Below are 26,619 nucleotides of genomic sequence, written 5' to 3'. Positions count from 1 at the left end.
TCCCCTTTTGGATTCTTCTTATGGTCCAATAAAACCGCTCATTCCAGACTGAAACCATATTATAATATATAATCGAGCGTGGTAAAAGCCATTGTTGCTATGTTATTATGTGTAACTAAAGTATCAAAATCACTTAAGCTAGCTCAATACCCTAACCATGTCTGTTGATGGATAATTGCTTTGAGGCCAAACATGTGAAAATTTCTGGCCAGCCAACGTGCGGTTTATATAATTAGAACTTGGATCACTTTCCATTGGATTGTGTGTGAAAGGAATACGTATAGTTTAGAGGTGATGCTCCTCGTTTGGTGTCTTCATAAAGTTCATATGCAATTGTGCAGGAGCTGTGTTTAACTTGATTTGCGATGTTCGGGATGAACTGACCATGTCAAAAATTGAGCAATATTTCAACATCCACATGCCTGAGGTAATAAACTTGCACCTTATCCTACATTAAGTCCCTCTGATTGAGAGAGGCTTTATAGATTCCAACGATATCAGGCTTAGATTCATTTAAAGTATGCTTTTGTTAGTTTCATTAACATAGAGAATAGTCTGCAAAGAAAAAGATTAAAGGCAGAATTATGAGAAGTTGAGAACAAACAGTTCCTTACATCAACCAACAGAAAAGAAAATACAGAAAATATAAAATATAAAAGTACGTGGGTGCAATACTCTAACTTCTAATTAACCCTTGTCTTCAATCTCCTGTTCATCTGTACTGTTATCATCACACAGAGTCTATCTTGTATGCATATTTCCTCGTCTCCTTAAGCATTAAAGGACCACAAACTCCCCAGAATCCTGTAATGAATCCAAGCACAACGCAAATATAAAACCATGGAATTTGATGGCCATTGTCAACAGCTTGGCTGTTCTTAGTATCTTCATCATTGTCATTTATTGATTGACACTTATTTGGAAGTGGGGCACCACAAAGTTTAGGATTCCCCCGAAATACAGAGGCATTGAAGCTTTGGAGCTGACTGCTTGTTGGTATTGCTCCTTCAAGATTATTGTAGGAGGCATTGAAATATGACAAGAAATTGAGAATCGCCAATGACACTGGAATCTGTCCAGACAAATGGTTTATGGAGAGGTCCAATGTCTCCAAGTTGTTAAGGTAAGATATTTGGTCTGGAATGCTTCCGGAGAAGTTGTTGAGGGCAAGATCCAAGCCATGGAGAAGTTGCAATTGGCCTATCTCATTCGGTATATTACCACTAATGCTATTGTTGGCAAGATATATTGATGGTGGAAAGTAGGAAAAATAATCGTACTCAAAAGCTTTTACATAAGTACCATCAGGTAAGTAGTAGGCAGGCAATTCAAGATAATTATTTGGATCTACTTCAACTTTGGATACCAACATTGGTAGTCTGCAAAGTTCCTTTGGAAATTCACCTGACATTAGGTTGGAGGCCAAATTTATAGAAAAGAGCCTTGGAAGACTCCCCAACCATCCAGGAATTGGCCCTGTCAATCTATTAGAGCTTAGATTCAAGATCTCAAGCTTTTTGAGCTTATATAACCATAAAGGTATTTGACCGGTGAGCTCACAATGACCCAAAGCCAAAATTCGAAGATTTTTGAATCCATCAAACTCATCCATGCCAAGACCATCAGCCATTGGCATTTCTTCACCTACAAAATTATAGGATAAGCAGAGGAATACAAGCCTTTTGAAACCCATTAAGATCTTCATTGCCCCTGTGACATTGGTCAATTTGTTGTGACCAAGGGAGAGGAAGGACAAGGATTTCAGTGAAAGAATCTCAGGTTGTATTTGTCCCTTTAGATTATTTCCACGTAGTGCAATTGCTTTTAGGGACTTGCATGAGTAGAGGGTCATTGGCAATATACCGGTGAAGTGATTTTCCCGTAGGTCAAGTTTAGTAAGTTGACTAAGTTTAGAGAAATTAAGCGTGGAGATATCTCCTTCTAAGTTGTTGAAATCCAAATGTAGTTCTACAAGGTTGGTGCAATTCATCAAAGATGGGGGCAGAGAACCATGTAGATTGTTGAAATCAAGGCGCATGTGTTTCAACTTGGAGAGCTTCCCAAAATGGAGAGGGAGCATGCCGCTGAATCCATTAGAGTAGAGGTCAAGGATTGTGAGGCCGGTGAGGTTGACAATTGTTTCACTAATGCCTCCATATAGTGAATTAGCAGGTAATGAGATTTCTTCAAGTGTGGTAGCATTGTACATATCTTCTGGAAGTAATCCTGAGAGGTTATTGTTACCGGCACGAAGAATCTGTAGTTTGGAACACTTCCCTAGTCCATGAGAAATACTACCACTGAATTTATTGTAGGAAAAATCCAATAGGGTAATCAAGGGAGACGAATGAAGACAAACAGAGGACGGGATAGACCCATTGAAGGCATTGTTGCTGACATTGAAACTATTCAAATTCCAAGCTTGTTGGAAGAATGAAGATGAAATTACACCATGGAATTGATTGCTGGACAAATCCACCATCCGGATATTACTGGATGGTAGAGAAATTGGTAGCTCTCCATAAAGAAGGTTATAGCTCAAATCAAGAATTTGAAGACGATTCAAGGACAAGAAGAATCCAGATTGATTAAGTGAACCAGAAAGTGAATTGTGGGAGAGATCCAAGTGGGTTAGATGTGTGAGATTTGCAAGTGATGAAAAAGGGAAAATACCTGGTTTGAGTTTGAGGCCTTTGGAGGATAAGCGCAACTGGGTGACCCAACCATCGTTATCACAAGTGATTCCCTCCCAATGGCAACAATTATTGGAACTCCAATTTAATGAAGGAGATGACAGAGTGAGGGTAAAGGAGAGCAGAGAGCTGCGTTCAGTTTGGTTGCATGCATGAATAATATTTGTATATAATAGGTAAGAGAATAAGAGGAGGAGTAGGAAGCCATGAGCCATTGGGTGATCTACAATCTTAGATTGCTCACACTCACAGGTTTGTACTTTGTATATATAATGGGGTCATTAAAAACTGGCCCATCTCACAGGAGGAAACAAAGTCTTCAGTCTTGACTCTTCACGTAGGGGCTGCAATTGACCCTACTCTTTGTTGACTAAACAGCATTTAGACTAAACAATATTTGGACTAATTCTTTGTCGACTAAACAGCATTTTGACTAAACAACATTTAGATTTAGAGGTGTTCCCAACTTAGATTTTAATGGATTATGAATTCATTAAAATTTGAATTGAAAACACCTAAATTTCATTAAACTTTTAAAATCCAATGAAATTTAAGTTAGTGACACTTCCCTAATTCTTTGTTGACTAAACACCATTCAGACTAAACAACATTTTGACTAACCCTTTGTTGATTAAACAACATTTAGACTAAACAGCACTTACAAACTGACAGATTGCCCCACACAATAACCGCAATACTTCGAAAGAGACCAAAGACCAAGACCTTTCATAAATTGGACCTGAAGAGGGAGCTTCCAAGATACTTCTCAGCTAAATTTAACATTCATAAAATTCTTAATTCAATGATGCAATTAACTGTTTAATTATTATGATAAAAATTTACAAGTGGGATGAATGTATAATTTTCTGTCTCCCGATTGGAGCTTCTATTCTTTAAATATATATGCTTTTTGTCTGAAAAGAAAAAGAATAAAGACACAACTATGAGAAGTAAGAACAAACAGTGCCTTACATAGTTACATGCATAAGCCAACAAAAAGAAACATAAATATATACAAAATCTAATTTTGTAAAGTAGCACCATTCTAGCTTCTAATTAAGCCTTTTCTTCATCCTCATCATACGCTCTGTTATCATCACACAGAGCCTATCCTGTACATTGCCTAGGAATTGGACATATGCATATCTACATGTCTCCTTAAACATTAAAGGACCAGAAACTCCCAAAAATCCTATAATGAACCCAATTGCAACAGAAACATAAAACCATGGAACTTGATGCTCTTGGCTGTTCCTATCATCTACATCAAACCCACTAATTGGTTGACACTCATTCGGAAGTGGGGCACCACAAAGTTTGGGATTGCCCTCAAATGCAGAGGCATTGAAGCTCTGGAGCTGAGTGCTTGATGGTATTGCTCCTTCAAGATTATTGTACGAGGCATTGATATATGACAAGAAATTAAGGCTCGCCAATGAGGATGGGATTTTCCCAGACAAATTATTAGAAGAAAGGTCAAGTGCCTCCAAGTCCTTAAGGTTAGATATTTGGTCTGGAATGTTACCTGTAAAGTTGTTCATGCTGAGATCCAACTGATGAAGAAACTGTAATTGCCCGATCTCAGTAGGTATATTTCCATTGATGCTATTGTTGCGTAGGGATATTGCTGGTGGATAGTATAACAAATAATTGTACACTAAATCTTGAGCGACATCCGAGGGTGTGACGATGATAGGCAATTCAAGATAATAATGATCTACTTGAGTTGTAGTTTGTCCAGATACCAACATAGGTAGTCTGCAAAGTTCCTTCGGAAATTCACCTGAAAGTAGGTTGTTGTCCATGTTTATAGAAAACAGCCTTGGAAGACTCCCCAACCATCTAGGAATTGACCCTCTCATTCTATTGCCATACATCATCAAGATCTCTAGCTTTTTCAGCTTAGACAGCCATAAAGGTATTTGACCTGTGAGTTCACAACCACCCAAATCCAACATTCGAAGATTTTGGAGTCCCTCAAAATCAACCATACCATTATCACCTAGCATTTCCTCACCTAGAAAAGTATGTGAAAGGAGGAGTGTTGTGAGACTTTTGCTACCCATTAATATCTTCATTGCCCCTGTCACATTGGTCAGTCTGTTCTTACTAAGCGAGAGGAAGGACAAGGATTTCAATGAAAGAATCTCAGGTTGTATTTGTCCCACTAGATGGTTTGTGCTTAGTCGAAGTGCTTTCAGGAACTTGCATGAGTAAAGGCTTATTGGAATCGTACCAGTGAAGCGATTCTTCATAAGGTCAAGTTTACTTAGTTGGCCGAGTTTGGAGAAATTCTGGATGGAGATATCTCCTTCAAAGTTGTTGGTTGCCAAACGGAGTTCTACAAGGTTTGTGCAATTCATCAAAGATGGGGGCAGCAAACCTTCAAGATTGTTGAAATGAAGGAGCATTAGTTTCAACTTGGAGAGCTTCCCAAAATGGAGAGGGAGCACACCACTGAATTGATTAGAGTAGAGGTCAAGGATTTTGAGATTGGTGAGGTTGACAATTCTATTACTAAGGGATCCATAGAGCAAATTAACAGGTAATGCAATTTCTTCAAGTGTTGTAGCATTGTAGATATCTTCTGGAAGTAACCCTGAGAGGTTATTGTAACCCGCACGGAAAACTTGGATTTTGGAACACTCCCCTAGTCCATGAGAAATACTGCCATTGAATTTATTGATGGAAAAATCCAATAGCCTAATCAAGGGAGAAGAATGGAGACAAAGAGAGGTTGGGATAGAACCTGAGAAGGTGTTGTTGCTGACATTGAAACTAGTCAAATTCCTGGCTTGTCGGAAGAATGAAGACGGAATTGTACCATGGAAGTGATTGCTGGACAAGTCCACCCTCCGGATATTACTGGAGGGTAGAGAAAGTGGTAGCTCTCCGTAAAGAAGGTTATAGCTCAAATCAAGGATCTCGAGACGATTCAATGACAAGAAGAATCCAGTTTGATGAAGTGAACCAGAAAGTGAATTGTGGGAGAGATTGAGGTGGGTGAGATGTGTGAGATTTGCAAGTGAGGATGATGGAAAACTACTTGGTTTCAGTTTGAGGCCTTTGGAGGGTAAGCTCAAATGGGTGACCCAACCATCCTGATTACAAGTAATGCCCTCCCAATTGCAACAATTTAGGGAAGTCCAATTTAAGGAAGGAGAAGAAGACAGAGTGAGGGCCAAGGACAGAAGAGAGCGGTGTTCAGTTTGGTTGCATGCATGAATAATATTTGTAGATATAATGAAAGAGAATAGGATCAGGATGAGAATGAAGCCACGAACCATTGGGTGATCTGCAGGCTGCACTAGCATGTTTCTTGGTGAATGTGTCATCAGTTAGATTCAGATTGCTCACAGGTTTGTGTATATATACACATTGAAAATGATATTTCATTAAACAGCAAAACATCAATTACTGCAAATTAACTGTGAAAGTGTGTACAAGAACCACACAATAAAGAAAGACCAAAAAGCGACGACCGTCGACCTCACTGGGTCTGAAGTTTGAAGTCTGAAGATGTTAATGGCATTGGCAGCTACATAAAAGATGCTCTGCTCACTAGCTAGTTAATTCCCACTTGCCACTGGAAATATATTTGGACACAAATTCTAATCATGTAAATTTCATGGCAGCTAGTTTTGTTTGTTCCATATTTGCATTTTCTTCTTTGTGGGTCTTCATTCAAGACATGAGGTTAGACTTTTTAATTTCTCATTTCCTGACTCTTAACCTCCTGTTGTTTGTCTTTACTTTCTGATTTTGATGTCTCAACTAAGCTCAAGGGGATGGTGGTATTAATTTAGTTTGACTTTATACAATGACTTCAAAGTACTTTCATTCTAGAGCATACCTTTTGTTTCGGTTCAAATTGTCCAAGACTCTAGGAAATAACTAGGATTAAGGAGAAGGACTTGGCTACATATATACATGTAGGTCAACAGTGAATGCTAGCGGTTGATTGATGCAGGTCCCCAGTAAGTCCCACATCAACCATTGGCTGACACAGACTAGGACTGCCACGGTATTGAAATTGAATCAGCCCCTGCATAGTGCATACCATGCATTCTTTTAGTTTGACTTTGTACGTACAGTGACTTCAAGAGTTCTGCACTGCATTTCTAACGACTCCAAAAAGTCCAAACTACTTTCATTCTCAATTAGATACCTTTTTATTGTGTTCCTTATCACTGTTTTCATGTGGCCTCATATATGAAGATTGTTAAACAGAACCAAAAAGATCTTATAATTTTCCACTTTCATGTCATACATTTTATTTTGAAAGGGTGCAGCATTATTCCAAAATTTGATTCGTGGCTATGTCTGTGTAATGAGGAAATAGAAAGACTTGGAATTCTTTATCATCCAATAAATGGCACAATGGCTTGCAAGATGTTCTATTCCTAGTTTAATTAATAAGCAACTTTCAAGTAGTTTTCCTTCTATAATAGTCTGCATTAATCTGGATCATGTGAAAGGGAGAGGCTATCTCTTTCCCTTGCAGATGTCCATGGACTTAGAGATCACTCCTAAGTTTTTTTAGTTTACATGAAAAAAAATCACTCATTTACATGAGAAAAAGATACTTTTTTAAGTTTTTTTTATTCACACAAAACAGTATTTTTTGTTACACACAAGAAAAATAAAAGATTAAAATAAATGCAAATTATATAAAAATCTCCAAATACATAATCGGGTAAAATGTAATCAGCTTGAAGTAATCGGAGTCTGAATTCTTTCATAATATGTGTCGACTGACCGATGACTAATTAAATTGGAATTTTCCCTCAAACAAGAAATACCTACCAACTACCATCCGGTCTAATAAAACAAGAAATACCTACCATCCGGTCCAACAAGAAATACCTACCAACTACCAACAAGAAATGGAATTTTCCCATTTTACCCTTCACCATTCTTCTAAATTACATCTCTCCCTCAGGCCTCACCTGTCTTTCCAAAAGTCAACTCTCACCTGTCCTCTCTCTCTAAGCTCTGCATCAATGGCATCATTCTTCCCTCAGATCTCTCTCTACCTTCTACTTCTAACCTTCTTCTCAAAAACCCATTTCAGTCTATCCCTCAGAGATCTCAAATTCGATCCCAACCGTCCATCCACCACATCCCAATCATTCACAGACGTCCATGACCTCCTCCCCAAGTACGGCCTTCCAAAGGGTCTGTTACCAGACAACGTGAGGTCCTACACTCTCTCTGAAGATGGGAGCTTTGAGATCTACCTTGAAAGCCCGTGTTACGTACATTTTGATCAGTTGGTGTACTATAACAAGAATATTAAAGGCAAACTGAGTTACGGGTCAGTATCTGATGTGTCTGGGATTCAAGCCAAGAAGCTCTTCATATGGGTCACTGTGACTGGGATTCAGGCTGATAAAGGATCTGACATGGTTGAGTTTTATGTTGGGGCTTTGTCTGAGAAACTGCCTGCTAAACAGTTTGAGGATATTCCTGTATGTAAGAGCAAGGCTTGCCAAGAAGCTAATGTTGAGTCAATGTGAGGTAATTTTCTTTTAAAAAAATTGCCTTTATTGTTACCGTGTGAATTAAATGATAAAGACTAGATTTTTTGTTCCTGGTCTTGTTTCTTTTTACTTTTTCTTCAAGTTTAGCCCCCTTTCATCCTTTGGGTTTCCATCTTTATAAGATTAGTTTTACTTTTACTTACTGGTTCCTTAATTAAATAAGGAATATTATGATTTTTGGTTTTCTAGGTACTAAAAGCACCATACTTGGAGTGGACTTGAGAGATTACTACTCTCTCCATTTCTTTAGGCCGGCATTCATGACAATCATCGTATCAAACCAAAGGAAAAGGAAGATAATGTTTGTTGATTTATTGGTTAGGATAACTAATCGAAGGATCAAAAGCCTTCTCTACCAAAAAAAAAAAAGAGAAAGATCAAAAGCCTTTTTGTATTCAGTTTGATATGCGAAATATTATGATAATAAGCAATGAAGTTTTTATTTTTTATTGAAGGCTTGCTTGATTGATTTGAACATGGAAAATTAATCACAATCATGAATATGAAATACTAATAATCATGCTCCAGAAAGATCAAGGCTTTTCATAAGGGGACAATATCTGCCAAAACCATGTAGGTGTGTTACTCCTGCATTTCTACCCTGAATTGCCAAAGTTTGAAATTTCACGTTCCTCACTTCCATAAGGTTACAGTGACTGCATGCATCTATGTCTTTGTGTGTGTGTGGAGGCCCTATCTAGGCACTTGACCTCTGAATTGCCACTCTTAATCCAATCCTCTGTCTCACTACTATCTATGATCTTCTTACTTCTTAGGACCACTACTTCTGTGTAGTGCTCACATATGGGCTGTTCAGGTCAGGTCAAAAGTTATCAGGCCGCATCTTGGGCCTTTTCTGGTACCAGAAGTTTAGGCTTTAAATGAAAAGTAGTTCATCAGCTGGCTCATTTCCGAAGTGTCATTTTGCCCCTTGTACGAATGTTGCCCTGAATGTGATCATCACTATAGAGGGTATTTCAATGTTATTCTCCTGTTTTACAAAGATATGGTGGAGCTATACTGTGAAAATCTTGGAATCCTTTCAAGTTTGCTTCAGGGAACATTCGAAAACAATTTTAAGAAGATAGATATTGAAAATATATTTTTGCCATTCATGCTGTACGATAAATATACAACAGAGGATTCTGGACTACTAATTTTTATCAGCATATGTGTAATTAACATATTTCTTAAAGAAAAATGTTGAATAAAAAGGCCTTCTAGGTTTTAAAATGAAACCAAAACTTGCATTGTTGAAGCTCTAAACCTTCATGTTGTGTACAGGGCTTTTGTATGATCATTGTGCAGCTTCCTAGCTTTGTGTTTTCTGTTTGAAAGAAAATTCTCTAACCCCAACTTTACAGTGATAATTGTAAGAGGGAGGATATGTTGCCATGTAAAAGTTAAAGTGCCGCTTTTGCTCCTAATCATCTTCATATTTGTGTGGAGGCCTAAATAGGCTTAAATGAAAGTACTCTATTAAAGGCCCTACTGCATACTGGACTTGCTTCAGTAAAGTTGTTCCATTGACCTTAGCTAAGACTTACTTGCTAAGTCAAAATTTAGGCTAATCTTTGAAGGACTAATGAAGCTGCCTCTATACTGTTGCAGGTAGGAACAGTACAATGGACTCACTGTATGGAAGAAGGCCATAGGTTCAGCAGATCTTTCTATCTCTTGCAGTCATCTGCTGTGCTTTCAAGTTGCGTCTGAAGAAGTGGCCTATAGAAGTAAATAAATGTGCATATGAATTTCTTGAGACAAAAAAAATTGGTGTTATCTCTGTGTCACAACTCACAACTACTGGTACATCTAAACCTTGTGAGTAATATGAGTAAATATATAAATGTAAAGTTTTTGTTGATCGTTGTCTTTTATTAAAGCAAAAACCTATTTCTACCTTGCCATTTGTGTGTTAAGAGAAAGACCTTACTATCACATGATTCCAGGCGACCAAGCCTTTCCTTGTTCTGCTGAAAATAATTGCAAACAAGGTTATGAGAAGCTTCTTTATGTATTATATAAGGTTCGTGGCTAGCTTGTGGTCTATGTTGTATAAAAGAAGACAATTGTTTCAAATGTTGGGGTTGTTCCATTAGACAAGAAAGGTGACCCGGTGGTAGCTCTCCTTTAGGATAAAGAAAGAAAAAATAAGAATGTGCACATCAAAACTAACGGGGGATGTTGACAAAGTTGCTCTTTTTTAATTGAAATTGTCCCACAGTTACTGTTTTTTAATTAAAATTGTTACATAGTTGCCTTTTTAAAGGGCATGATAGTAATTTAACATTAGGAATAGTATAGGGCCACCTAAATTGGGCTGAACCTATTGACTATTATGTAATTAAAAAATATTTGCATGTGACCATTATGAGAACTCAAATTATATTTTGACTATTATGAAATTTTTAAATGTTTTATTGATTTGTTTGTAATTTGATATATTAGTATCCAATATGAGTAACTTGATTTTCATATAATAAACCCGATTATAAGAAGAAAATGACTACTTTTTAATTTCTTAATATGAATTGTATGAATCCTTGATTAAATATACAATTACTTTTTATAATTTTTCTAGTATCAAAATTAAGTGGATTTTTCTTTACCAAAGTTTGTCTCAAGGTCCACCTCGAGAGGCCTCAAGGTACAACTCCGGAGGTCTCAATGTCCATTTTGCAATGCCAAAAGGCCTACCTTATGATTTCTCTAGGTCCACCTTCGGAGGTGTTGAGGTCCATTTTGGAATGTCTCAATGTGTACTTTGGGATGATAACACATAAGTGTTGGGTTTAGTTTGAAAAAAAAAAAAAAAAAAAAAAAAAGAAGATTAGTTTTAAGTTTTAATTAATTCACAATATATGGGTCAATTCAGAGGCAACTAGCTCACAATCATGACCTTAAAACCAAATCAAAATGAGTTAAAATACTCATTCATGGATGGTTGAAGTCTGAAGTCAATGATGGCTATATTTGAAACTAATAAAATTATTTACCATATAACGCGTACGCTCTCAAATAGTATGTGTGCACTAATTAACAATGGCATGCATGCATTATGACTAAGTCCTCCAATTTGCATAATTATTAGTTAATGATAAGGTCTCCATCATCTATTTTATCCACGAGGGAATCCAAATATTTTACTGAAACAAAAAGCAATTGTTAAAGGAGGCATGACAACAACAAAAAAAAGCCTTAAAAGAGACTAAATAATTTCTTCCACCAAGTTGGCAATAGATTAATCGTGATTCTATTAGCCACTCTTTGGCCTCACAATTATAAAATTGCTTTTCACTATTCGATAAGCATAACTTGTAACACTCTTTTAGCTTCTTTGCTCTCTTTCCTTTGCTTCAACCCCATGTTAAACTCATGCTTCTAAGTTAGAGATATTGTAGCTATAAATACATTATTTTGCTCATTGCAGATACCACAAAAGCGATTCTGAGGCACATTTCTCTCCAAGCTCTCCCTGAGTCCAGCATCGAGAAAACCCTTTTGGTTGTTGAGTTTTCTGACGAAGCTGCTGTAATGGATGTTCGTCGAGAGGTTGCTGCCAGCGGGAGCCATAGAGTGCAAGAAAATACAAAGAAACAGATGGTAAGCAGGAGGATGAATGTCGCGGATGAGCAAGGCGACATTAATGACATGGCTGATGCCTTCATCAAGAAATTCAGGAACCAGCTAAAGATTCAAAGGGAAGAGTCATTCAAAAGGTTCCAGGAAATGATTGCTCGTGGGGTCTGAAATATGTCTCTTGTATGAACAAAAATGACTAAAACCATGTGTATTGGTTTGTTCATGCAAATTGGAAATTTTGTTGTAGACTTGAATCAATAACTTGGGGTTTTGTAGATGGATTTGTTCTTTGCTGATATTCTAGCAAAATAAACGAATAGAATATTATAGCAATCGATAAGGTGAACCGTAGTCTTAAACTTTTTTCCATTAAATTTAATAGCAAAAAATTTACATCTAAACATTTACAAGATAGATGTTCATGAATAATTCTTCTCTTAATTAAAAGACTACAACCATTTAAAAACAAACATTGCCAGAGATGAAATTACGTATATATAGAATGATCTCTAATCACCCATGTATATTCACAAATCATCTCTAAGATTACATACTACTAACATAAAACCCCATAGCAAAAGACAAAAAGGCCTACACCAATATAACAGGATTTACAAATGTATCTGCTCTCTCTCTCTCTCTCTCTCTCTCTCTCTCTCTCTCTCTCTCTCTCTCTCTCTCTCTATGAATGTAAAGAAATGACCTCATAATTCTATTGCTGAGACCAACCTCCTCATAATTCTATTGCCGAAAGGCCTGAAACCAGCATCCTCAGTCCCATACCAGATCTCTTGAAGGAGATGACTGCCTTGGGTTTACAGGTACACCAACCATGCTTTACATCTCAAGTCTTGCCTCACACAAAGCATAAGCAATATGAATGCCAGTTCTTATGCTTGGAGCACTTGACAGTGTACAATGTGACTCTTCAAACCAGTTCGGCCTGCTATGCTTGACCATAAATTTGAGACTAGAGTTCTGAAATGACCTTTACCAGCAATATTTTCCCAAAGGTGAGGGTTGCTTTCGACATGTTTATCCGGACTTGAAACATCAACTAAACTGATGCTCATGTTATTACGAATAATGCAAAGCTTCCCATTGAGGGGGACAAGTGCAGCAGCCTCCAAAGCACGAGAGCTGCCTAGATGAAGCTTGCTATCTATAAATTTGTTCCATGAATCTGTTACTCTATCATAAACTCTAAGCTTGCAACCATCGCGGCAATCTAGAGCATAGAGCTGCCCATTTAAAGAAATACTAGGATTGCGCCAACCAGCAACCATCCCGTCACTAATGGGGGTCCAGGTGTTAGCTTCGGGAGAATAGGCTTCACTCATCACCTCACGGTGTGACCCAAGTCCTTTTAGAAACCACATTCCATCGTGAACAACCCCAATAAAGGGCACCATAGCAGTGCTCATATCTGAAATAAAGTTCCACCGATTTCTGTTAGGGTCATAAATTTCAGCAGAACGAAGAGTCCTTTGAATTCCTTCACACTCCCCACCAGCTACATAAAGGCAATTATTAATGACACAAGAACCAAAGAAATGGCGTTTCCGAAGCATATCTGGTGCCCTGTGCCATTTATTTGTCCGGGCACTGTAAAATATAACCCGTCTCATAGATCCCTTCAATGGATCTTTTCCTCCAAATAAGTACAGGTGGCAACCGCTAAGGACAGCACAGCCAAAACCAAGTGCTGCAGAATATTCACCAGGAACAGGTGGTAGTGGCTGCCATAGCTGATATGTGGGATCAAAAGCATGCCAAGAGATCCTTCCATCACGGTCTCTTTTAATGACATAAACCCACTCTTCTGCCATTCCAAGACTTTTCCTAAGAGAATAAAAGAAGTTTCCAGCTAGAAGGCGATACCATCTTTTGCAAACTAGACGGAGTTTTCTATGTTCAACACGAGGGACTCTGATTAAACAAGCGATTGCAAGATCGTCAGGTAGGCCAGGCAGGAGGGGTGGCTGGATTCTGGTCCTTTCCCTGCGTGAACTTTTTCCCTTGTGTGCATTAGGATTGATATCAGGCTGGATACAAAGTTTTGATCCTGGGACAAACTTTCTTGCCCCTGCAACTGTTTTTAAGCCTGCATCTACTTTGCAGTAGCATGATACAGAGTCAACCTGCGAAACTAGTGATGTCAGGATGCATGAGATAACAAGATTTACCAAAAATTAAAGGTAAGCAAGAAACACCAGCGAGAAGCTAATGGCCATGACACATGCTCCTTATATGTGTGAAAATAGAAATATTTTTGGCAATGATTAGGGTCTGTTCTATGGTAATATTTCATTGAAATATCATGATTTACACCAATAGAACCAAAAACTAATCAGGTATGGTAACCTTCTTAAGCTCTAGATACCCTCATGATGGCACATTTTATATTACTTTATCTATGTATTAGGGCAGTAGACTCCGTATGCTCTTTAACATGTATTATCCATCAAAAAGAAAAGACAATGAACAAGGTCCAGTGCTTCTTAAAGTCAATCCATTCACTTTCTGAATCCCAAGAATGAAGAGGGCCACATAAACTTACAAATTAAATGCTCATATAGATGCAGCAGCAAAAACTGAACTTCCTAGATTGATAAAAATGGTACAATACCTAGCTATTGTGGCCATTCAGACCCCATAATTCTACCCAGGAAATCTAAAACCAAAGATATTCCAAAGTCTTTGAGCCAATTTTTGAAGTAATATAAACTCAAAACAAAAGTTTAAAATGCAAGAAGATGCAAGTAGCAATTGAAAGTATTTAATTTATGGATAAACTATTAGTGAATGAAACGATAAATAACATGCCTATTTGAACTTTTTTTGGGCCAAAAATTTAGGCTTTATCAGAGTTTTTTGTTCCATTTTCTAGTACAAATAGACACTGGGTTCACATAGATCTGAACTTAAAGAAGATACCAGAGAACAAAAAAGAAACAGCATGAACAGCTCTCAAGATTTTTACAAATAAATCATATCCAAAGCAGTAATTTGATCCAAAGTACATAAATTTTGCAAGAACATAATTAAAACTCATGTTGAAGGCAGCTAACCATCCAAGCATCCACAGAGCCATATGACATTCTTCTATGTTCACCAAAGTATAAGGATCACTAAATGCTTAGCAACAATTCATGATAAGAAAACAAACATGATCCCCCTATATCTAACTTTGTTCTTTAAAACAGACACATTAGGAAGAACATACTTTCTAATTAAACAGAGAGAGAGAGGGAGAGAGTGATCTCAAGTTCCAACTTGATCATTCTTGAGAAGCAGCCAATCTGGATGCTATATGCTCAAAATCCCAACACACACACACACACACGAAATCAGAACAAATGCTCATCAAATTCCTACTTTGGCAAAAAGATCTCTCTCCAAATAAATAACTGGGATTTGATACTGAGATAAACATAACCCCATGAAATAAATAACGAGAGAAAGAAGAAATTAAGCATTTCCCCAACCCATATACTCATCAAAAATCCAAAATTCTCCCCAAAAGGATCGCACATTTAACTGAAGTACGAGCTGGGTACCCCTAAAAACTCATAAAAACAAAATATTCAAAAGGACAATGCACAGCACGAAGAGCCATCTAAACCTCAAACACACTTTCTCATCAACCAAATTTCCAAAATTTCTCGAGAATTTTGCAAATTTCAGCTAAACTTCATCTGAGTTCTCTAAAATGTCGTGAATTCAAAGAAGCTAAACCTCAAACACACTTGCTCATCAACCACTCGAGAATTTTGCAAATTTCAGCTAAACTTTCATCTGGGTTGTCTAAAATGTCGTGAAATCAAAGAAAACATTGGAAAAACATAAAAAAGAAAGTGGATTAGAGATCAGTAAGAAGACTAACCAGTGGAGCTTGAACTCTGAAGCCCCTCTGAGCATTTGAAGACTGTTCAGTGCTTGGGTCCATCTGAGAAGCACAAGCTCATAGAAAAGAAGAAAAAAAAAAGGCACCTTGAGTCCAAATCAAAGGGTTAAAGGAAGCTTGGAGACTCGGATCGAGAGCCACTTTGAGCTTCAACTTCAACTGCTTGAACCCGATCCAACAAATGGAAAAAATGGAGAAAGCTTTGTCTTTTAGGGAAGAGGGGGATTTCTTTTTCCTTTTTACCTCTGCAAATGCAAACAAATTAAGCACAAAAAGGAGAACTCTTACTCTACCAACTTAGAAGTTAGAAGAAGAACAATAACAAAACATGAGGGCACATCTCCCTCCATCCCTCCCTCTCTCTCTCTCTCTCTCTCTCTCTCTCTCTCTCTGACTTATTACAGTCTTTTGCTTCTCTCTCTCTCTCCCCAGCCCAAGAGTACAGCTGGACCCATGAGCTTCACCAACTTCTGATTTTGTATTCTAATTTCTAAGTGGGTGTAGGGCCATAGGCTGAAAAAATAAAAATAAAATATAAGATAAAGATATAAGATATAGAGGTGGATTTTATTTAATTTAATGCACTTTAAAATGTGTATTTGTGGGATTTTAATTTCAACTCTCATTAGAAGACAAGAAGCTTTAACGTGGTTCATGCAGTTCAATAGTTAATGGGTCAAAGACTAAATTTTAGGAGAGAGAGAGAGAGAGAGAGAGAGAGAGAGAGAGAGAGAGAGAGAGAGAGAGAGAGAGAGAGAGAGAGAGAGAGAGCTTTGTTTTTGGTCATACCGAGTTATTAATGAGCTTACCTATCCCATGGTTGACTGTCTGAATGATGGAAGGTAAAAACAATAGAAAAAAATATCATCCTTTATTTAAGCTTATTGTGTTAACTGTACCTATTATCGAAACGTCTTAAATTTTCCGATTTAATGTTTAATATTTATGATTTATATCGAAGAGATAATTAGATGAAAGATTGAAATGTATAGTTTTGATCATAAATACAATATCCACAAATATCCACAAAGATATTAAAGTATTAAAGTATAATTTTCTTAAAATAACAAAATATACCATTAAATTACAACATATTAGAAAACATTCAATTGCATTTTGTTGAATAATTAAAAGTTATTTATTAATAAACTACAACATATAATATTTTTTAATCATAAACTCAAACTTCTAATCTATTTATTTTTAAGCCACAAAATTTTTTTCTAAGCCACAATTCAATAAAAATCAAGTATGAAGCATTCAATGCTATTTAAACTCAAGCATACAAATAAATTAAATTTTGAATTTTTTTGAAAACTTTGGGTTTATGGTATAGTTTTTAAAATTTAGGGCTAAAACCCTAAATATAAAGTCATAAACCTAAACTCTAAATGTTTAAATCTTAAAATAATACTACATCATTCAACAAAGTGCAATTTTATAAAATTATAAAATGTAACTCTACAATAGTTACATACTGTATTATAATAAAATAAAGTGTATTTACATACTACATTATAATAAGATAAATTGTAACTCTATGAGAGTTATATGCGGCGTCAAGAAAAAAGTTTAGTTTTAAACCACTATTTGTGGTTTAAAAATAAATAGATCTTTTACATAAGTTTTTAAGTGAAATTTATAATTTTTGTGATTTTTTGCTAATTTACTTAATAATTAAATGGTGGGATCCGCCAATAGTGATAGCATTAATGTCAAGCTTGTTCTTTCTAATAACAATAATAATAGTATAGTGGTAGATTTTATATTATGATGCATCGATTTTCTTTTTGTTGCAATATTATGTTGCCAAGGTTTTTTTTTTTTTTTTTTTACCCCAAACATTGGGTGTGAGAAATAAATTTCCCCTTTCTTTCTACCAAAAAATAATTTCCTTTTTCTAGGCATTATCATATTTGTTTTCCAATGCGTTAAGCACTTAAGCCATCAATAACCACTTATCAAATTCAATAGTGGCAAACACAATTTTGCTAGAGCCTCTTTCAGAAAACCAACTCGAATACGTAGTTCAATTTATCTACTTACTAGTTACTAGTTACTCGAATGAAATAGAAAACGGGGTCGGTTAATTGCGAAATTGTTTTGGTCAGTTAATTGCGAAATGATATTATACGATCAAAATTTGATGGCAGTAAAAATGAGAGTGAATCCCTAATTCAGACAAACGATCTTTGATTGGGGAATTTTGCATACTTTTTCTAAGAATTTTAGCACTCATCCCACAGATTACTCAGTTTTCCAGCCCCTTTTTGGCTTTTCCTCTCAAATCTCAATGCTACATGAGAATAATCTAGATCATCCATCATATGGCAATCCTTACACGACTCACACAACTCACACGAACCAAATAATCCTTTCAAGCAACCTGTTCATTTTCATTTTCATTTTAAGCAAGAGAGAGAGAGAGAGAGTGAGAAAATAAAAAGTTCCTGCACCACCAATAATAAGTGGTATTCAAAACAGAAGTAAAGCAATATGAGAAAACCTCGGCCTTCTAAATTAACATAATTTTCATATAAATAATAATTGTTTCGCGTTTAACAATGAATGGCTACTCAGCTTATTCATGTCCAATAAGAACTAAAAGGTCCCATGCAATTTGCAGAAATCTAATTTCCAAGAGAGCTTTGTATTTATTTCAGTCACAACCAAAATATTACAAAAGCCCTATAACTGATAACTCCTTTGAAAGGAGGAAGAGAATGTCAGGAACAGAAGAACCTCAAGAGTGTATAACCCCACAAACTGGGTTGAAAAGAACATGCCTATGAGATAATCAAAGGTGCAGCGGCCGAAAAGAAACCCTCTCCCTCTCCCACTACATATTCTACAACCCATCCAAAATCACAAGCCAGAGTATATAATAAGCGTACAGAAAAATAACAAGGCAAAGGAATCCCTACTCTGTTAGTACTTTTTAATCAACTCCTACCGATATTACACAAACCTCTATTCCTGTGGGGACCAACACCAAACATATATCCCCCTCCCCCTCAAAACATTGATGAGCATTTCTGACAGTATAAAACATTCATGGCTTAAACCACTATTAAAAAAGAAAAAGACATTACAAAAACAAAAATATGACCTTATAAAGAAGGAAGAAGTCTGCAGCCATTACCTAGTCGCTATAACTGCTTTCAAGAGTTAGTGGTTCAGTCCCATGCACTGGTCACCCCAGGACCACCATATCCTCCTCCACTATACCCGCCAGAAGCCCCACCATATCCACCACTGCTGCCTCCACCATAGAAATCAGAGCCACCCCTACTGTAAGATGAATCCCTGCGGAAGTCACGGCCACCAAACCGCCCTCCCCCAGAACGACGGTTCCTCCCACCACCAAAAGAAGATCGAGCTGCGTACCGGGACAGCCACGCAGGTACTTCTTGATTTGATTCTTGCATCAATTCTGCTAAAGACCTAGCCAGTGATGCATTGTTCTCATTGAAAAAGGCAGTAGCCAAACCAGATTTACCGGCTCGTCCAGTCCGACCAATGCGGTGGACGTAATCATCAATGTCATTTGGAAGATCAAAGTTTACAACATGTGCAACATGAGGAATATCAAGTCCACGTGCAGCCACGTCAGTAGCCACCAAAATTGGAGTGTTGCCACTCTTAAATGACCTCAATGCTTGTTCTCTTTCCTGCAGACAAGTACATATAAATAAGATACAAACCAAAGGTAGAATTTCAACACTAACAATGCACACCATTAATGATTAATCTAAAAACACTGCAGCACATTGTAACTGCTACAAGCCTCAACTCAAAATTGATTATACAAAGGCACAGTTTATACATCAAGTCCAGTAAAGTTGTCCTCCAATCCCAAAGCTAAAATAGTGCATACACAATAACAGCTTCTGGACACCACTTTATCACTCAATTCAAATATCAACATAAAGGAGAGAGAATGCTTCTCTATCACAGCCCAGTACATACCTGAAAGCTAGAAAGTCAACACAAATTCCAAACCTAGACTCATAGCTGCCAATGAGTATCCATGTAACACTGATCAACACACAACATACAACTAGGAATTGCATGCAAACATAAAACCACTAACAAGCCCATGGAAGGCCATATCACACCTCACTCAGCATCAGGAAGCAGTAAAAGATGACATTCCAAAAAGGCAAGTCAGTCACAGGACCTTATAAAAACACTCCTTTTTTTCTCTACTTTTTATGTACCTTGCTACTCTTCAGCTTGTAGAAGATATAGCTAACATGCTACTTCATGTTCACTGGAATCCCAATCTCCAGAAAGGAGATACATTTTCCTACTAGCCCAACATACTCACGCATGAACAATCTGCTTACTCAAAAAGTCTGAGTGAGCGAATGAGCATATCCATGTTTGTTCTATGACGAAAGTCAGTCTGCTAACTTAAAACATTCTCCCACCATATTATTAGGGTGTGCACTGATAGCACCAATTACCCCACACACCAATGTAGCTCCCCATAAAATTAAAGACGGTCTAAAATCTAAATCAAAATATATACACCAGAATACCAGATAGAAAAATCAACTTACCTGCTGTGTTCTGTCACCATGAATAGTAGTTGCAGGAAAACCATTCATACACAACCAATGTTCCAGAGAATCAGCTCCCTTCTTTGTCTCCACAAAAACTAACGTCAGAGCTTGCTACAAAACCAAAATCATGTAAACGAGTGAGGGAGAGAACCAAGAATCACACAAATAAAAATAATCCAGTTATGAATAGTTTTCACATTAAAGCTAAAAGGAGAAAATGGCTAACAAGAAAAACCCCACACTCACCCGCACCATATTAAAAGATTAATAAAAGCGTGTTCCAAGAGAATACCTTGCCCTGTGTGCCATTGGCCCTCTGTGCATGAAGTAGGTCCATAAGGTGACTTCTTTTATCAGACTCGTGGACAAATTCCACTCTTTGGACAATCAAATCAGTACTAGAACCCACCCTTCCAACAGCAAGAAAAATGTACTTTGCAAGAAAATCAGAGGCCAGTCTCTGCAAGTAAACCCAAACTTTCAAATCAAACACCACTGAGAGACTTCTTTAGCATATGGAAACACAGATACAAGAAAGGAAGAAACAAATTTCTTATTTCTAATACATAAATTAAACCGGAAATCCCATAGGGATCTTCCCAGGCTTGATGATTTAGTGTGTACTGATATTCGTTACTGTTCTGGTTCAGAAAATGTGTGTACAAAAGCTACTGAAGACAAAAAGCCTCGCATCTATAAACTTAGACTCCAACAAAATATAAACACATATATATGTATACAAGGATACAATTTGATACTGCCTCCACTTGTTTACAAAGAGAACTAAATGTAGTTTTACCCCATTTTCCTTTCTAAAATTTTGTAAGTGAGGCTTCCATGAGAAATTTTCAATATGATGATGAGTGCAACTAACCAAAATTTAACTCTATGTAAAGTGAGTATACTGCACCATCTATTAAATTTAATGCTGCAAAATATAGTCACTATACAGCTTCTGGTCTACATAAAGATGAAATTTACAACTCTCAGCAAAGCAGAAAGAGTTAAATTTAAAGAAGAGCATACTTCAATTTGAAGTTTTTTTCACAAATAGAAAAAGAAAATACCTGTATTTCTTTTGGGAAAGTGGCACTGAACAGCATAGTCTGTCGTGCACCTGGTGGAGGCATGTCCATTTGCTCCACAATTTTCCTTATTTGTGGTTCGAAACCCATATCCAGCATTCGATCAGCCTCATCTAGGGCTAAATACCTAATCATCTGCAATGAAACTCTAGCTCTCTCCAGCAAATCCACCAATCTTCCAGGAGTTGCCACAAGAATATCAACACCTCTTTCCAGCTCCCGCAGCTGTCCAAAATACTTCATCAAAATCTGCTATATGTCTCAAAAATAACAAGCTGGCACAGTAAACAAGAACTGTTTGTTTCCAAATTATAAGGAGTACCCAAGTCATTGCTAAGCATAAAGTAATAAACCATACCTATCAAAGGAATCACCACTATTGTAGTGCTAATGAAGACAAAAATCAGCAATATAAAAATAACAAGTTCATGACCACATTGTTAATAATTTCAAAAATAGACAAATAAGAGAATAAAGTATAATTTCATGAAAAAAGGACTTAGAAAAATTCTAATTATATTGGAATTGGAAAAGCATAGTGTGCTTATTCTCGTTTTTTTTTTTTTACAAAACAAAAAACAAAAAGTAATATTCACTAAAGGAACAAGACAAACACAAAAATGAACAAAACCAAAGGTTATGTTCAAAGGAGCCGAGACAACCGTTAAGGACCCCAATTGGGACCTCTGCATTCTAAAAGCCTCTATTGTTTCTTTCCCTCTGTATTCAAAAGGAAACCGTTTACCAACAGTCTCAGGACTCCCTAACAACTCTATAACCCCTCTATGCCGTTGCCCATAAGAGATCCTCACTGGGCCAGGCATCACCCACTCAACCCCAAAGAAGGCCAAGAAAATAGAAAACGACTCAAAGGCTTGGTATAAATTCCTTGGTCTTTTCCCACATGCAACATCTGTTAACCAAAATCATCCTCTTCTTCCTCAAATTGTAACGGTGAGAATTCTACACCAAGCCAAACCCAGCTTCCCCAGCAGCGACCCCCCCCCCCCCCAAATCCTGGTGCAGTAGACCTACTAAGCCTTTGTCTTATCCAAACCCAGCTTCCCAAGCAGCGCTTGATTAAGGCCTCGAGGCTCTAAACCCAAACCCCACCCCCCCATCCTGGTGCAGTAGACCTACTAAGCCTTTGTCTTATCCAAACACTAGCTCCAAAAGAGGAGTGAACCTTCCCAGAATACCATCTGCCCCTCCCACTGCCAGAATTGATTCCAATCAGTCTTCTCCACAGCTTTATCTCATTCCAAACAAAACCTCCATAGTAATTTCCCCAGCAGCGCTTGATTAATGGCTCGAGGATAAACTCCAAAGTTTGTAAACTCAAATATGTTTCATGCATAGGTAGGGTACACATGTAAACCCCACCTAGTAATATTTATACAACTAGAAGAGCTATGTTGCCACTAGTAATTTCAGATTTCAGACACAAAACCAATCTAATAAATTAATAATTGTGTGATGCTTTTTGAAATGAAGCACCGCTAACGCACAACCATAGGACTTTACAAATACAATCAAGAAAAGGATAGGCCAAAAGCTTCATACGAAGCTTCTCATGGGGTATGGAGGAAGAAGAAAAAACAAAAAAGAGAAAATATATAAATCAAAATATAAATTGAAATGAAATTGGAAGCAAATAAGACCACAGTTAAAAGTTTGACAATATAATAGAACTCTTACATTCTGGCATTAGCAATTTAAAATGATCAATAACAGAACACCAGATGAGGACAAGGCCAACCAGTTATAATAGGGAAAAAAACCAAGGAATAAAAAACCTGTTGGTTAATTGGTGCTCCTCCATAAGCAACAACCACCCTGACACCTGTTTGATATGAAAATTTCCTAGCTTCCTCATGTATCTGAAACACAAGGAGAAATTTTCAATTTTCAATTTTCATTACAACATGGACTGCCCAGTAAATGTGAGGAAATGATAAAATAACTGTAACCTACTTGAATTGAAAGCTCCCTGGTTGGAGATAAAATGAGTGCAAGTGGATAGACCGTATGTGCACCACGGGGCGGTCTCTGTGCAGGTTGTCCCGTCATAATTCCACTGATGATTGGGAAACAGAAAGCAGCTGTCTTGCCAGAACCAGTTTGGGCACATGCCATCAAGTCCCGACCTCCAAGGGAGATTGGAATGGCATGCCGCTGCACAGGTGTTGGTTTCACATATTTGCACCTCTGAATATTTCGATTAAGTGCATCACCCAAGTCAATCTCTGCAAATGTATTCACAGGGGTTGGAACATTGTCACCACTCGTCTCAACCGGAATATCTTCATATGCATCAAAGTTAATGCCACTGTTTTCTTGCTCACTAAAAGGCTGCTCTATTTCGTCATCATCTCCAAAGGGGTTCACTTCCCGATCCCTCCCACGATCCCAACCACCACTTCTGTTGCCCCATCCACCACCACGACCACCAGCGCCACCATACCCAGATCGACTATTGTCATTTCTAGGACCACCCCAACGAGATCCACTGAACCCACCTCGATCATTGCCAGAAGGCCCATTATAGGCTGGAGCTGGAGCAGGCGGGTCTGATGAAGCAGGACGGTTTCGGAGATGTGGGGGGACATAGGTGGACCGAGAAGGAGCGGCTGCTGTGCCACCGCCGGCATTGCTAGCAGAAGAGCCAGGAGCTGCATTCTCAGCTGCAGAATTTGCAGCCAAATCTGCCCATGAAGTTCGCATAGTTGATACAACTAAGACGAAATTGTCAATCGAAAAAAACCCTTCAGAAAGCAGATAAAACCCTTGAAACCCACTTCAGAATTCTCCACAATTGAACCCCGGATATTTCAATTTCAAGTCCAATGAAATCCAAATCAACACAGAAAATAAAACCCTGAGCAAACAAACACAAAGTAAATAAATAAACAAACAAATAACATTATCAATCAACCCTCAAAACCAGGACAATGCATAATTATCACCCCAGAAATGCAAAAAGTAACAGCAGCAAACGCAAAATGAGCTACATAAACAACAATGCACCATAAATCACAAAAATAAGAAAATAAAAAGGAATAGTGAGAAAGAAAATCCCATTTGACCCCTCAAACCCGATAATAAAACTTTCCCTCACTTTGTCTTTCTTGTTAATATATATTCCCAGCAAGCAGACAGACCCTAATCAAAGGAATTGAAGGACAATCCCCGATCTATACGCAACGGAAAAGCAGAACCATAGAATCGATGCTAATGCAAGACAGAAGATTGACATGCAGAGTAGAGAGAGGGAGAGAGAGAGACCTGCAAGGATGAACACCCCTGTAGCAGTAGAGGAAGGACGTGACGAAGGTTTGAAGGAAGAAAAAGATCTGAACGAGAGAAACCCTAATGTTTTGTTGCTGCTGCGGACAGACAAGAGGCAGCGCTTTAAGGCCAAACAAAAATATCTTCCTTTTTCCTCGAGGCCAAAGCCGTTTCCTTCTCTCTCTCTCTAAATTAATAATTAAATCATTTATTATTTTTTTTGTTCTTTTTTTTTTTTTTTCCAGAAGAGGGGAATAATTTGAATTTTGGAGGAAAAGAAATAAAAAGTGTGAAATTAAAAGAAGAAGAGAAGCGAAACCAAAAAACCCTACATCTATTGCGGATGGCGTGCTGTTAGAAATTTGTGGATTGAGAGGTCTTAATATTCTCTCTATCTAAATCTAAATCTAAATCTAATAATCTAATAATAATATCTATGTATGAATCCTATTTTCATCCACCTCAACCTCACCCCCCAATTTGTGGTAACATGCCTGAGTTACTGCGCCGCAAATTCATTGTTACACGCAAATTACATATAGGCCTTTGAGATTCAAAATCAATAATGGTAGTTGTACCACATTTTTTTTCTTACATTTGTATCTCACTTAATGTGTCATTATTTTACTGGAAGGGTATTTCTTTTTTCTTTTTTATGTTTTATTTTTTAATTTTTAGTGTCCAATATATGAATGTCATATAAGATGGTATGAAATTGTGGTATAAAAATGTGGTAAGTGTAGCATTACTGATTCAAAATATTTGATGAATTTATTTTTGTTATGTATGATATGTTTTATATTTTTTGTTTGAATTGAAGGAAGAGATATTGAACTTGGTGCATTGTAAATAATTTTACGGTCATTTCAATTAAGCTACCCAACTATTGTTGATATGCCTTATATTAAGGTGGGCAACTCAAAAACAAGGCAATTAATCAAAATAAAATAACAATTTGGATCAGGTGTGGAGTGTAAATGGGATTCACCTTCCACTATAAAACCAAGAGAAAAACACCAAACTCCTCTTTCGATGAAACACCATTTTTCTCTTCTCTTTTTTTTTTCTTCTCTTTTTTTTTTTTTTTGGGCCATGGAACCAACAAAAAAAATTGAAATAGGGGTAGAAAAATTGAACTCTTCCATAATCAGTATAAACCCTGTAAGGATTAAACCTTTATGTACTGCAAGGATTAACCCTTTTAAGTACATTATTATGTTACACCAAAAAGCTTCAATTCTAAATTAATTGGAAGTCAAAACACAAATGGATATATATATATATATATATATATATATTGTGAATGGAAGAAGTTCTAGTGTTATGTTTTGCATTTACATAATGTCTAAGGCCTTCCACTGTCATGCCGGAAAGTGCATCCCATACCCATATTTAGGTATTAATTTGGGTATCACCAACACCTACGGCCCATAATTTGATGTCCAAAATCTTTGAAATCCAAACTTACACCCATAAATGGGCTACACTTATACCCAAATCCAAATCGAAAATAGACCTGGTCCATCATGTAATGATGCATATAAGAGAGAGAATAAGAGCATGTGGTCGACAAGAGATACAGACACGAACCCACCATCTGACACAGAGGGAGTAAGGGCGTGCTACCCATGCGTGTGTCGATAACGATCTATGTGTTCTGATAATTGAAATCGAACGACCCTAATTTGAAGACAACAACCACATTTTGAATCTCTTTTTGTGTGGCTGATAGGGGTGGGCATCAATCCGTCCGACCCGCGGCTCCGACCTCACCACCGGTCGTTTAGCCTCAAGCCGACCCACCCCGATAGAAACGGCTCGGGTGGCGGGTTCCGTCCTCTACCGCCCGCCAAAGCCGAGCCGAGCCGTGAGAGAGAGAGAGAGTTGCAGGCGAGGGTGAAAGTTGCATGAGGTTTGAACTTAGGGAAACATTTCCCTTCTCCCTTCTCTCTT

At 37.4% G+C, this 26,619-nt stretch overlaps 3 protein-coding genes and 2 pseudogenes across 4 annotated transcripts; 1 reads left to right on the top strand and 4 right to left on the bottom strand.

The window, feature by feature from the left end:
* Nucleotides 1-581: 581 nt before the first annotated feature.
* On the bottom strand, nucleotides 582-2,908 carry LOC147296001 (receptor-like protein 2 pseudogene; annotated as a pseudogene).
* Nucleotides 2,909-3,741: 833 nt separating this feature from the next.
* LOC147296000 (receptor-like protein 2 pseudogene) lies at nucleotides 3,742-6,466 on the bottom strand (annotated as a pseudogene).
* Nucleotides 6,467-7,620: 1,154 nt separating this feature from the next.
* LOC147295999 (DUF538 family protein, putative (Protein of unknown function, DUF538)) lies at nucleotides 7,621-10,134 on the top strand. 2 transcript variants are annotated; one of them, XM_086228735.1, is made up of 2 exons: nucleotides 7,621-8,213; nucleotides 8,426-9,797. In XM_086228735.1, exon 1 carries the CDS (start codon nucleotides 7,697-7,699, stop codon nucleotides 8,210-8,212), a length of 516 nt encoding a protein of 171 aa, XP_086084861.1. In that variant the 5' UTR covers nucleotides 7,621-7,696; the 3' UTR covers nucleotide 8,213; nucleotides 8,426-9,797. The 2 variants fall into 2 exon arrangements, with proteins under 2 accessions (XP_086084861.1, XP_086084860.1); XM_086228734.1 differs by lacking the exon at nucleotides 8,426-9,797 and adding an exon at nucleotides 9,848-10,134 and having other exon boundaries at nucleotides 7,625-8,213.
* Nucleotides 10,135-12,236: 2,102 nt separating this feature from the next.
* Nucleotides 12,237-16,147, bottom strand: LOC147295998 (Galactose oxidase/kelch repeat superfamily protein). Its single transcript, XM_086247129.1, has 2 exons — nucleotides 15,705-16,147; nucleotides 12,237-13,959 (listed from the first exon to the last, which is right to left on the bottom strand). The coding sequence occupies exons 1-2, from the start codon at nucleotides 15,765-15,767 to the stop codon at nucleotides 12,709-12,711; spliced, it is 1,314 nt and encodes a 437-aa protein (XP_086103255.1). The 5' UTR covers nucleotides 15,768-16,147; the 3' UTR covers nucleotides 12,237-12,708.
* A 2,091-nt stretch (nucleotides 16,148-18,238) lies between these two features.
* LOC147295997 (DEAD-box ATP-dependent RNA helicase 37-like) lies at nucleotides 18,239-24,823 on the bottom strand. The gene is made up of 7 exons (XM_086256009.1): nucleotides 24,664-24,823; nucleotides 23,353-24,256; nucleotides 23,175-23,258; nucleotides 21,361-21,603; nucleotides 20,586-20,753; nucleotides 20,291-20,404; nucleotides 18,239-19,396 (listed from the first exon to the last, which is right to left on the bottom strand). Exons 2-7 carry the CDS (start codon nucleotides 24,100-24,102, stop codon nucleotides 18,902-18,904), a joined length of 1,854 nt encoding a protein of 617 aa, XP_086112135.1. The 5' UTR covers nucleotides 24,103-24,256; nucleotides 24,664-24,823; the 3' UTR covers nucleotides 18,239-18,901.
* Nucleotides 24,824-26,619: the final 1,796 nt, after the last annotated feature.

This window comes from Dryas octopetala, chromosome 1, assembly GCF_963921425.1.
Source record: "Dryas octopetala chromosome 1, drDryOcto1.1, whole genome shotgun sequence".
In the NCBI taxonomy this organism is placed as follows: Eukaryota; Viridiplantae; Streptophyta; class Magnoliopsida; order Rosales; family Rosaceae; genus Dryas; species Dryas octopetala.
This window is presented reverse-complemented; position numbering and strand designations above follow the sequence as displayed.